This window comes from Solanum lycopersicum, chromosome 5 (genome assembly GCF_036512215.1).
Source record: "Solanum lycopersicum chromosome 5, SLM_r2.1".
Classification (NCBI taxonomy): domain Eukaryota; kingdom Viridiplantae; phylum Streptophyta; class Magnoliopsida; order Solanales; family Solanaceae; genus Solanum; species Solanum lycopersicum.
The window spans coordinates 7,658,075-7,672,089 of NC_090804.1; the positions used below are offsets into that span (position 1 = coordinate 7,658,075).

The 14,015-nt window shown below is 34.2% G+C and overlaps 1 protein-coding gene across 1 annotated transcript; it reads right to left on the minus strand.

Annotated features, from left to right (window-relative positions):
- Positions 1–9,022: 9,022 nt before the first annotated feature.
- LOC101249174 (protein SIEVE ELEMENT OCCLUSION B) lies at positions 9,023–12,375 on the minus strand. Its single transcript, XM_004239104.5, has 8 exons — positions 12,108–12,375; positions 11,775–12,023; positions 11,517–11,627; positions 10,970–11,427; positions 10,774–10,883; positions 10,548–10,690; positions 9,956–10,450; positions 9,023–9,881 (listed from the first exon to the last, which is right to left on the minus strand). Exons 1-8 carry the CDS (start codon positions 12,306–12,308, stop codon positions 9,261–9,263), a joined length of 2,388 nt encoding a protein of 795 aa, XP_004239152.1. The 5' UTR covers positions 12,309–12,375; the 3' UTR covers positions 9,023–9,260.
- Between the last annotated feature and the right edge of the window lie 1,640 nt (positions 12,376–14,015).

Below are 14,015 nucleotides of genomic sequence, written 5' to 3' on the forward strand. Positions count from 1 at the left end.
GTCAGTTGATTATCAGAACTTATGTGATGTGGTGATATGAGGCCTGTCTGAAGTAAATTTCTCACAAAGTGACAATCAACTTCAATATTCTTAGTGCGTTCATGAAACACTGGATTTCGAGCTATATGAAGAGTTGATTGACTATCACAATATACTTCTATAGGTCTTTGCAATGGTAGTGTAAGTTCTGTGAGTAATCTGCTAAGCCAAACTAATTCTCCTGCAACTTTCCTTAAAGCCCTATACTCTGCTTCTGCTGATGACAAGGATATGATCTCTTGTTTCTTAGACTTCCAGCTGAGTGGATTGTTACCCATTAATACAATATGGCCACTTACTGACCTTCTAGTGTCTGGACATGCAGCCCAGTCAGAGTCACAATAAGCTTTGATACTGCAAGACTGGTCTTTGGACATAAAAATTCCTAGTGTGGGGTCTGCCTTAAGATACCTCAGTAAATGAAATGCTGCTTGTAAATGTGGTTGTCTAGGATCTTGCATGAATTGGCTGAGATGTTGTACACTATATGAGATGTCCATTCTAGTATTGGTCAAGAAATTCAGTTTACCAATGAGTTTCCTGTAGAAAAGTGGTTCTGTTAAAGGTGTTCCTTCCTTTGCTTGGAGTTTGATTGCAGGATCAAGTAGAGATGAACAACTGCTCATGTTTCCAATCTTGTAATCATTCAACATGTCAAGAACAAATTTTCTTTGAGAAAGGATCAGTCCATCATCTTTATATAATACCTCCATTCCAAGGAAATAATGCAGCCTGCCTAAATCCTTGATTTTAAACTTGTCATGAAGAAATGCTTTGAGGTCATTGAATTCAGAAACATTTGTGCCAGTTAAGATTACATCATCTACATAAACACCAACAAAAATAGTGGAAGTCTCAGACTTCTTATAGAACAAGGAATAGTCATTCAAAGAATGTGTGTACGCTTTTGAATATAAAGCTTCAGTCAGCTTGGCATACCACTGCCTACTGGCTTGCTTCAAGCCATATAAAGATTTATTCAATCTGCATACCAATCCTGGTTTATGCACTGCCAAGCCTGGAGGAACTTCCATGTACACTTCTTCATGTAAATCTCCATGTAAGAAGGCATTATTCACATCAAGTTGGAATATATCCTAGCCCTTCTTTACAACTGTAGATAACAAAGCCCTCACAGTTGTCATCTTGATTACTGGGGAAAAGGTTTCTGTATAATCAATTCCAGCTTCTTGAGTATAACCCTTCACTACAAGTCTTGCTTTGAATTTCTCAACAGTTCCATCAGCTTTATGCTTCACTATATACACCCATCTACATCCTATGGTCTTCTTACCACTAGGCAGATTAACAAGATCCGAAGTATGATTTGTGTGCAATGCTTCAAATTCTTGTGTCATAGCTTGTTGCCAAGCAGGGTTTATAGCAGCTTCTTCATATGAAGAAGAATCATTATCATTACTGATGTTTCTCACAAGTGTTTGACTCTAAGAGGACAAGATCTCAGATGGTATATGTTGGTGTTTTGAGAATGCAGTGTTAAATGAAACATGTGTATTATGTAATTGATTTGTCATATTGTTGGGTAGAATATAATCATGTAGATAAGCTGGTAATTTGTGTGATCTAGATGGTCTATTGGGAATCATAATATCACCTCTTTGGACAGAATTAGAATCAGGTTCTACATTATTGGGTGATGTATGAAGTGGACTGTTACTTACACCATCTACATTATTTTCCATAGGTTGCATAGAATGTGAAACAGTATCATCATGCAAAGTATCTATGAAAGGCACAGAATGTAATACTGAAGGAAAAGTAGATACATCAGATAAAACAGCAAAAGGATTCTTTAAAAACTACATCCCTTGAGATGTGTATTTTTCTTGTGGCTAGACTAAGAACCTTGTAACCTTTTGTCCCAAAGGGGTAGCCTATGAATATATGTGGTGTGGTCCTTGCTTGAAATTTGTCCCTATGAGTCTTTGGGAAAGTAGGGTAGCATAGACAACCAAATGATCTCATGTGTGAGTATGTTGGTTTGGTGTTATATAGTAACTCATTTGGGGACTTACCCTTTACATGGGAGGTAGGAAGTCTATTAATGATATAAGTAGCACACAATACACACTCACCCCAATACTTAAGAGGTAACTTGGATTGAAAAAGAAGTGCCCTGGAGGTTTCTAACAAGTATTTATGTTTTCTTTCCACCACCCCATTTTGCTGGGGTGTGTAAGGACAAGTTCTTTCATGTATAATTCCTTTTCCCTCAAGAAAACTTGATGTTTTTGCATTAACAAACTCAAGTCCATTGTCAGTTCTTATGGTCTGAACATGGGTTTTGAATTGATTTTCAATCATGGATAAGAAACTTTTGATGACTGCTAAAGTGTTACTCTTGCATGTCAACAATTGTGTCCATGTGCATCTGCTATAGTCATCAACAATAGTGATAAAGTATCTATGTTTGTCGTGTGTTAACATGTGATATGGACCCCATAAATCTATATGTAATAATTGAAATTTTTTGGTAGAAACATGGATACTATGATGAAAGGGCATTCTTTCTTGTCTTGCCATAGGACATATGTTGCAATGGAAATGTTGTTTCACAGAAAAGTTTTCAAGTATATATTTAATTTCCTTCATTTTTTCAAAAGGTACATGTCCAAGTCTATTATGCCACAATACATCCACATCATTGCAAGTATGAGTCATAAGAGAAGTATTATGAATTGTATTGATTGAAGAACAAACAGAAGGTTGTGTAGTATGTTTACATGAGTGAGTAGAAAAAGATACAGACTTAGAATTGAAAACAATTGGTCTTGATAGATGATCAGGGGTAGAAGCAGCAGGAGCAGCACCAAGAGGAACATGTTTCATCAAGCATTTAGAACACAAAAAATGAAACCCATCCTTTGCTTCACCAATTACCAGAGGCCTCTTCATTGAAGGAGCCTGTAGAATGCATGAAGATCCAGAAAAATACACAATACTTTTAGGCATGGATTTTGAAAGGCAATGAATTGAAACAAGATTATATTTGAATGAAGGCACATACAACACTTGATGCAAAATAATATCTGGTGCAAGTATCACAGTACCAATTTTCATAAATTTTAATCTATAACCATTTGGTAAGGAAATTAACAAAGGACATGGAAGGTATGTAATGTTTGTTAGGACTGTTATATCAAAGGTCATATGGTGAGAGGCTCCTGAGTCAAGTATGAAAGATTCAGTTTCATTGTGAGAACATTTGTAAGATAATTTCCCAAAAATAATTGAAGAAGTGCATGTTATCATGCCTGCAAAATTCATACCACCATTGTCCATGTGTTTAGCATTGGTTTTCTCAGCTTGGAACTAATGCAACAAATCCACAAATTGAACATATTGTTCTTTAGTTAGTTGATGAGCTGTGTCTGCACGAGCTTCTCTATCATTTGCCTCTCCTGAACAGCCATGAACATCAGCCATAAGCCCCTTTCCTCTGTTGAATCTAGAATTCTGATTATTATCCCTGTACTCATTTTGATAATTGCTCCTCTGTGGATTGTTATTTGTCTGTGGGTAGCCATGTAGTTTGTAGCATTTATCCCTGATGTGTCCAGGTCTTCTACAATAGTCACATATCACACGAGGTTTACTATTACCATAGGAACTGGTCTAAGAGTAATTGGTTTTGAAATTAGCATTCCCTGTAGAATTGTTACTTAGCCTTAGTGATCTAGAAGAACTTGCTCCTCCTGAGCTGTTTGCATTGAAAGCAGCAGACTCCATAACCTTTTTTCCTGAACTACTTGCATTCAAGGATGTGGATTCCATGAACATTTGACCACTGGGTTTAATCTCTCTCTGCTTCTCATCCTGAATTAACAGAGAAAAGGTTTGTGCTAGGGAAGGTAATGGATTCATCATGAGGATATTTCCTCGTACTACAGTATAGACTTCATTCAACCTCATAAGGAATTGTATTAATCTTCTATCCTGCTCCACTTTGTACATATTATCCTTGGCTCCACAAGTGCAATTACAATTGCACTGAACTTTAATATGTAATGTACTCAACTCCTCCCACAATTTCTTCATTTTAGTGTAATAAGTAGTAATATCCAAAGTTCACTGTGATAGATCACTGATTTCACGTTGAATTTGATACAGCTTTTCGCCGTTAGTTTGATCATATCGATCCTCCAATTCTTTCCATAATTCATATGAATCAAAAACATATTTTTACACTTTCTGCTATCTCCTTAGTTAAGGAGTTAAGAATCCAGGAAGTAACCATGTTGTCACACCTTTCCCATTGACGAAATTGTGGTGTTCCTGTATCAGGCCTCTTACAATCACCATTGATAAAACCCAGCTTGTTTTTAACTGACAGAACTCTTAGAACACTTCGTCTCCATGATCTATAACCTATTCCATCAAAAGGATTTTGAACCAACGAAACACCAGGATTATCAAAAGGATGCACATACAGTGGAGAACTAAGATCAATATTGTTAACACCATTGTTATTCACTGAACTCTCAGTCGAAGTTGAAACATTCTCAATCACCATAGCAAAACCAGATCAATCAAACACACAAAACACAAATTGATCCAGTAACGAATTTCAACAAGGAAAATATTGAAACAAGAAACAGATCTAGAATCCAATTTTAGCTAGCAAATCAACACATTGAGATGCATATCAAAAACAAAAAAAACGAGATCTAAAATATGAACTCAGAAGGTGAAACAAATGAATTGAAATACCTCCTCGCTCTGATACCATGTCAAAACTAGCTCACAAATCATGATTGAGCTTCCATGAATGCAACAATGGAGCTGAAGGAAGAAGAAGAAAAATAGTCGCAACAGTAAAACTGAAAGGAGAGGAAGAAAGTGTGATGAAGGAATCAACCAACTGCTTTGTATTGTGAGGAGACAATGTATTTATACAAAAAGGAATCAAAATATCTAACAAACTAGTGAGCTGTTCAATAACAGAATTAGCTAACTAACTATTCTAACTAATTAACTGAAATGGCTAACTAAAATGATTACACATAATTAACTAACTAAATCGTAACACACTATTTATTCTAGGTCCTACCATTTTTCTTTTTTATCATTTTTGTAAAAATAAACAGTCAAAATGATTAATTATTAGTTAATCAATGAAGCTTGACGTTCGTGTTCTAAAATATTTGTTTATATGGTATTTTATGTGATTTTTTTTATTTTTTGTATTAATTATCAAACAGTAATAAAATAATATATCATGATTTTACAGAAAATGGTGTTGCATAATTAGTTGTACCTTTTTTTTTACAAAGGTGTACCTTTCAATATATATAAATTTCGAATTAGTTTATCACAAGTGATTCATAGTAAATACTTATGTCCAGTCATTTAATATTCCTCTAATAAGAGATATTTTCAAATTATAGCAATATTGTAAGTTTTTTAATTCTTGAAAATGTACCTATCTAAATAAATGAACTCGTGATATACTAAAAAGGAAAAAGATATAAATTTATCCCGAAAGTTCAGTTACATGCCTAAATCATTTTGATAACCTATTATACACCTAATCTTAATCAAATTGATATTAATACCTCCATAGAAGATGACATGACACCAAAAGTATTATACTTTCTAATATAAACATGTAGCACTATTTTATCGGTCATTATATGATTAAATATTATAATTTCTAATATATATAATTATGTCAATTTTTTCTTATTTTATTGGTGACCCAATTTCTTTAAAGCTTTTACATTCTTTTTAAAGTTCTTGGTTTGGGTTGTGTTCTAACGCAAAAGGGCAAAGTTATAGTTTATGCCTCCAAACAGTTGAAAGTTCATAAGAAAAATTATCCAACCCATGACTTAGAGTTGACTACTATAATTTTTGCCTTGAAAATATGGTGTCACTATTTGTATGGCATTCATGTTGATATATTCACTGATCACATAAACCTACAATATGTGTTCACTCAGAGAGAGCTCAATCTCAGACAGATGAGGTGATTAGAATTGCTCAAGGACTATGACATGAGCATTCTTTACCATTCAGGTAAGGCTAATGTGGTTGTTGATGCCTTAATCAAGTTATTCTTGGGTAGTACCACCCATCTTGAATAAGAGAAGAAAGAACTAGCAAAGATGTACATAGACTTTCACGCTCAAGAGTCAGACTTATGGATTCCATTAAAGGAGGAATAGTGGTGACAAATGGGGTTGAATCATCACTAGTGGCAGAGGTGAAAGAAAAAGAAGATCAAGACCCCATTTTTCTTGATTTGAAGGCAAATGTTCATCAGAAAAGAGTATTGGCTTTCGAACAAGAGGGAGATTGTGTAGGTTGTTTGTACTAATGGTAGATGGAATCCAAGAGAGGATCATGGAGGAAGCACATCGTAGAAATCTCACGAAAGTATGGAGAAATCAAGGATGTATTGATGATTATAATGTTGAGTTACAAGCTCCTTATATAGGAGAAGAGGCATATTCTAGTTATACTAAGAGTCCTAATACAATACAAATAATTACACGAGTTACATTGTATTACAAGTCAAATACCTTATCCTAGTTGAAACCTATAATATTCAGTAGCTTAGTCTAATCCTAGTATGACTGTAACTCTAACTCGTCAGCCTGCTTTGATGGACCTGTTCCTTCGACGTGTTCCATCAGTCGTCAAGCTTTCTTCAACACACATAACTCTAGATATTCTATACATTTGTGTTCCAAAAAGATGTACCGCGATTTCAAGAGGTATACTGGTGGAATGGTATGAAGAAGGGATTTACTAAATTTGTTGTCAAGTGTCCAAATTGCCAGCAAGTAAAAATGGAACCCCAAAGACTTGGTGGTTTGGCGCAAAACATCGAACCTTCGGAGTGGAAGTGGGAGATAATTAACATGGATTTTATCACATGCTTGTCAAGGTCTCCCAAGTAGCATAATTCCATTTGAGATGACAAAATCAGCCCACTTTTTTCTGGTAAAGACTACTCATTCGGCAGAGGATTATGCAAGGTTATACATTCAAAACGTATTGAGACTTCATGGAGTCTCAGTTTCGATCATTTCAGATAAAGGTGCACAATTTGCTACACAATTGTGGAAATCTTTTTAAAAAGGTTTGAGTTCAAAGGTGAACTTAAGTACTGTTTTTCATCCTCAAAGTAACGGCAAGGAGAGCATACTATCCAGACCTTAGAAGATATGTTGAGATCTTGCATGATCGATGTCAAAGGAAATCGGGATGATCACTTACCTCTCATTGAGTTTGCTTACAACAACAGTTATCATTCGAGCATCCAAATGACTTCATACGAAGATCTTTACGGAAAAAGATGTAGATCTCTTATTGGGTGGTTCGGAGTTGGTGAAGCAGGGTTGATAGGACTAGATCTAGTTCACCAAGCTATGTAGAAGGTGAAGGTTATTCAAGAGAGACTGAAAATGGCACAGAGTCATCATAAATCCTACACTGATATTATAGAGAAGGTCGTTAGAGTTTGAAGTAGATGCATGGGTATATCTGAAAGTTTCACCCATGAAGGGTGTCATGAGGTTTGGTATGAAAGGAAAACTTAGTCTCCGGCACATATGACCTTATCGTATAGCCAAAAGGATTGACAATGTAGGTTATGAGTTAGAGCTACCGCAAGAGTTAGCAGCACTTTTTCACATCTCTATGTTGAAAAAGTGCATGGGCAATCCTTCATTGATAGCACCAACTGAAAATGTCGGGATTGAGGATAGCTAATCTTATGCGGAGATTCTGGTTTAGATTTTAGATCGCCAAGTTCGATAATTGAGAACAAAGGAGGTCGTATCAGTCAAGGTCCAATGGAGGAACCAATTTGTTCAAGAAGCTACATGGGAAGCTGAAGAGGATAAGAAGAAAAAATATCCACATCTCTTTGATTCTTTAGGAGATGCAGATCAAGGTACTAATTCTCTTTTTAGTACTATATAAACTAAGACTAATCATGTTGTCACTTGTTTTTTATTGTTGAGTGTTGAACATGAGGTTACTATTCTTAGCTTAGTGAATGAAATCTCATTCGAGGACCAATGTTCCCAAGGGGGAGATATTGTAACAGCTTGCAATTTGAAATAGCTAATAATAAGGAAAGAAACTAAAAATAATATATACAACATATATGTATTATAACTGTTTTAAATTATATTAAGTTTGTTTGGTAAGAAATTGACATATTGTATTATAAGTGTTGGTTTGGATCAGTTATTTATCAAAACCAAAATCAAACCAATTTAATCGATTTTAGAATTATTAAAAGCAAATCAAACAAAATATGATGTAAATTTATCTTTTTGATTGTTTTGAATTTTGATTCGGTTATTCGGTTATTAACCATAAGTAAAAATAAAAGAAATAATTCATTCAAAACATGAAAAAAATGACAACAATCCATTCAAACGAAAAAATAGTTAGAATGAATGTCATTACAGAACTTTCTATCATTGAATTTACTTAATAAAACTTCAAATTTCACTACTTTAGCATTAGAAGGAAGTGACTGACATTTTCAGTCCCACAAAGAATTTCGATAGACACTCATATACATGAAACCAATAAGAAAAATGTTCTCACGATGGACATTTTATTTTTCATGGGTAAATTTTAAATAAATTTTGATAAACATATATAAAATCTTTAAAATAGTTTATGAATATAAATATTATGTATGTATAATAATGAAATTTATGTATATAACTTATTGTTCAGTTCATTTATTTCTTCTGTTTTTTTTCGAACAAAATTATAACCAAACCAAATACTATCGGTTCTTAATAATCTGAAACGAAACCAAATCAAAATCCAAATTAAATTGGTTTGGTTCAATTTTTCGATTTGAATCGATTTTTATCCAAACCATAAACACCCCTATTTGCTATCCATCAGTAAAACTTGTATCATATGTGTTTTATAAATGATATGATATAAAAAATTATAATTTTGATAATGAACTTTTCTACTTAGCTTTTATGTTAGATTCTTACTCCATCAATGATGAAATACTTTTATTGATTTTCACTAAATATTGCATAAGGCTGTATAGCCTATAGCATTACATCACACACTGAAATATCAAAACAAGTACATGAATATCAAAAAAGGCAAAAGTAAGAACAATAATAATACTCACAAGAGGACTAGTAAATGGTCCTTTTATTCAAATTTATAGTCCTCTAGGAGCTCCATTCATCCACCATAAATCCTCACTCAATGCAGCAGCGATACATGATAAACTTGTCCATTGGACGGCCACATTCAGCACAAACCACTCTCTCAGGAATATGACCAGAGGTACTCGGTAGAATTAGTCGAGTACAATGATGTGGACTATGAAGATCACGAAGTTGACGGTCCAATGCAGGAACAAATGTAGTTATATCACTCACTTCATTTCTCCAACGATCAAATCCCTTCATAACTTGCACTATCAGATCACCTTTACCTCTAGTCATCTCAGCCAATCCGCGGCTGAATACAGCCCATCCAAGATCACTTCCATCATAGCTCAAAATCGTCACAATCTCCTGAAGGATCGGGTCACTTTCACCGGGGATGTCTTGTTGAGTCCTAGAGTGCCACATGCTTTCTAGCCTTTCCCAAAAGAACCAAATTAGAGTTTGGTCTTGCACCACATGGCTCAAGTTTTCCATTTGGATTATTGAGCTGTTCTTCCGGACTCTTTCTTTTGGGTTCTTTTTCCCCACGTAGAGCATCTCTAGTGGAACGCGAGCTGCATTTGCAACAGCTCGCGTTGATGAGGTGAATGATCTGATCCATTCAATATCTTCTCCTCCGTACAAGCATATGCATTTGCCTTCACTTATCTGGAAATATATCATAATTTATAATTAAGACACATATCGTATTATAAATTATTATAAGTAGATGTGTTACATACCCAAGTGAAAATGTTTTGATCAATGGAATCAGCTAAGAGTTCAATATTCCAAGATTGTTCCTTCCACAGAGCTGTTTCCCTAGCTTTAGTAAAAGGAAAAGCCAAACTTCCCCAAATCCATAACATATGGTAAGCATTGTTGTTTGATTCTTTGCCTTGTGGATCAAGAACAACAAGCTGAGGCTTTTTCTTGAATCCCCACACCTCCTTAATGCATCTTATCACTGCTGGATCGATCATCGATGGATGTGCCACTGAGTACCATGGCATTGACGCTTGTCCTTCTTCAAATTTCATTTGTTTTGCTTCAGTCCACGGTGTTAGCCTCTTGTCAACCACAGGGATCCATACAACCTCATAGTTGCTCTCTGGCCTGTTTGGTTGCATCTTGGATTCAGCGTACATGTGGTGGAGGATAAAGAGTTCTTCGGGTGCAATGTCTAGATCAGAGATCAATAGTAGAACATGCTTCCTCCTTAGAACATCAAGACTCACCTGTTATAAGAAAAGTATATATATATACAAGTTCAACTTCTATACACTGACGTACAAGTAAATTTTCAGTATTGAGCTGTAATAAATTAGTTATTACCCTTCTCTTATGAGTTCCATCAAAAAGTGGGAGTTGATCATCCCTGGAGTGAATCAAGATTGAGAGTATCTTCATGTTATCAATGTGAGGTGTCCTGAGGAGTCGCAGAAGCGCTTCAAATGCATCATGTTGCCTCTTCTCCTCTGTATTTTAACACTTTATTTAAATATCGCAATTTTAAATTTGTTTTACATAACTTATACTCATATTAAACATTATAACTTACCAATCTTTTGGTGACAAAGGTTAAGAACCTTTTTGAGATGATCCAATATGTTTGCTAGCTTGTGAGTCAAACTAGATAACTCCCAAGACTCAGATGTTGAAGAAATTTGCCTAATAAACATTACACATACCATATTCATCAAATTTCATAGTTGATAATCTCACGATTGAGTGTTGAAAGAGTGAAGAAAACGTACTCGTGGCCAATGGCAATGAGATTCAATATCATAGCAGCACACATGACAGCAGCCCTCATAGTCCAGTAAGCAGCAGTGGAAATATGGGCCGTATTGATCAACATTTCCAATTCTTGTGTGATAACATGTTGACTGTGAGACGTTTGAACGTCTCTAAACTCGATAATACACTTTGTTACATCCAACATTTTGTCGATCAGATCATGGATCGCGTCAAATTTATGCTTGAGAACATCTTGACGACTCATAATTTCTGGAAGTTCCATGATGATTGCAACAGACTTAGCCAGAGGATTTGTAGTATACTGATGAGCAAGCAGACCAAATTGACCATATTGCTGGGCAAAAGCCGCGAATGTTATCACAACTTTTGTGTCCCAGGCATAGGTTGTGAGTGAATGAAGCAGTGACATTGTTGTGGAGTGTGCATCTTCTTTGTTAGCACATTTGCTTATCAACTGTCATATTTACATATATATGAACCATCAAATAATGACTCGATTAATTTGTATTTATAATGTTAATTAAAAATATTTATATCACTTACCTCCATACTAATTCTATGAATAGGATATGCCAAATAGTTGAGTATGTCAGTAAGTCCACTGTGGGGAGCCTTCTCTTCCAATGCTTCCAAATGTGCTTGAACTTTAGCTTCCTAAAGTTCCCATTTTTTTATTAAAAAAAAAAAAAGAATGATGAAAATAATGTTATTCTGATATAATTATAAAGTAAGTAATAGTTTAATATCTTCAATACTGTTAGTATATAGGAATTAATTGATGAGGTGGATGATGATACGTACATGAACATGTCCAGCAATGGGAGTAGCGCGATGCACAATATCCTCAATAATATGAACAAGAGGCTTGACATCAAAGTCACGGCCATCTGGGATATGAGTTTCTTCAATGTGCTTCATCATTGCATTATCATCAGATGTCAAAAACATATGATGATCACCTCTCCTGTGTGGAAGCCTAGCTGCTAGATTTGATGTTCGTGGATTGATCGGAGCTGTATGATGAGCAGCAGGTACAACACTAGCTGGTATCTGTGGAGACATAATATAATTAAGTAATTGAAATAACGTGAAAAGTATTTAAAATTAAATGATCACACAATTCAAATGTCATACCATGTCATGATGACTCACTGGTTTGACCACAGAATGAGGATTTATTTGAGCATTCAAAGGGTTGATGTGATGGCCTGTAGTTGGATTACTTATTGGGTGCATCATATTGGCAGCAGATCCACTTGACATATTATTCATTGGGTTTGTAGTCATTGGGTTGTTCATGGATACTTTTTCATTCAATGGGTTAATACTTGTCATTTCAAGGGATGGAAAAAAAAACTAAAGGGTTTTTAGAAAGAGTGGAGTTAAATATTTTTGTGAGTTGTAAAAATATTGAGAAGGGGTTTAAATAGGTAATTAGAATGGTATAAAGGTGGTGGTGAATCAAGTTCTTTGCTTCTAATTTGGTCTAAAGCTATGAAAGAGGTTTGGAATTGGTCCTGTGAAAGGCTCCTATGAAGCAAACATCTTTGTCCTTTCACAGTAAAAAGTAAATTAGACAAAGCACTAATTCTTCTTATCGTTATAATTAAGATTTGGGGTTTCTCATTTTCACGTGATGCATGTTTGGGTGCTTGAGTTTAAGTTTTGAACACATGACTCTAGTATGAGAAGCATTTCTATGACCTCTTCTTTACTACTAAATTGTCAATCAGTTTATTAGGGGTTTAGAGTTAATTTACATAAATCATATATTATTATAAGTGGGAAGATTTTAAGTTCAAATTAGATTACGAAAATGTTTTTCATCAATTTTTTAAAATTAAAAGATCTTTTACTAATTTTTAAAATTAAACCAATAATGACAATTAAATAAGACCAAATATCTTATTAGATGTTATAACTTATCATTTTTCATTTCTTAATGAATTTGATTGTTAAAATTTTTAGCTTCTACCATTAAAAACATTCATGCACAAACCTTTCATGTACTTAATTTCTCCCTTTATAAATTGAATAAAAAATATTAATCCATCACACTTTGTATTTCATCATCTAATAGTACTTATGTAAGGAGTATTTTTTTATTGGTCACTATTTTTCTTATTGATTTGTGCCTCAGTTTATTTTTGTTTTCATGGTTTTTGGAAAAAAACATAAATCTAATAGTTCTTGTAATATTTTTTTATTGGTCAGTATTTTTCTTATTGGGTTGTGCCCTTCATTCATTTTTTTATTTTAATGTATTGTTGGAGTATTTCTTCCCAAAAAACTTCAGTCTTACAGCTTAGTTCTAGCCTTACAAGTTGCTCATCATTCCCCCAAAAAAATTGTTGATATTTAAGTTTTAGGCAAAAAGTAAACACTAAAAAGAGTTTAATTTATACATACAAAAATACATATAGGATTGTTATATTAACCTGTATTTATAAGATTAACCAATAAACGGAAACAGAAATAAGATGAAGCAGAAAATACATAAAATACAAGAAGTAATTCGAGTCCACAGAAACTATTGTGTGTCCTTAAGAAATTTCATCCCCAAATTGTACCCAAGGTTATGAATTAATTTCTCCCAAGATAAAACGGATTAAACCTGTTAAAGAAATAGCGGTACCTCAAATTTCTTTAACTTCAGCGAACTTCAGAACAGCAACAAGTCACACAGACTCAGTCGATCGACACTTTGATTTATTTGAGAGAAAAATATATGCAGAGAAGGAACATTTCAGTGTTTGGAAAATCAAAAATTGACTTCCTTTTATAGTCATTTTCAGCAAGAAACGTGTCTGTTCAGAGATATCTATTCAGACCCATTTTATCCAGAAAGTTGTGTCTTATGGAAAAAATAATAACTTTTCAAAAAAATGTGTCTGTTAGAAAAATAACGGCTTTTCGGAAAGTAACGACTTTTTGGAAAGAGTAACAACATTTCGGAATGTTACCATAACCCGCAAATTTATAAGAGATAATATTAACAGGATTTATTTGATTTAACAAAAACTGATTAAATAATTTTTTTCC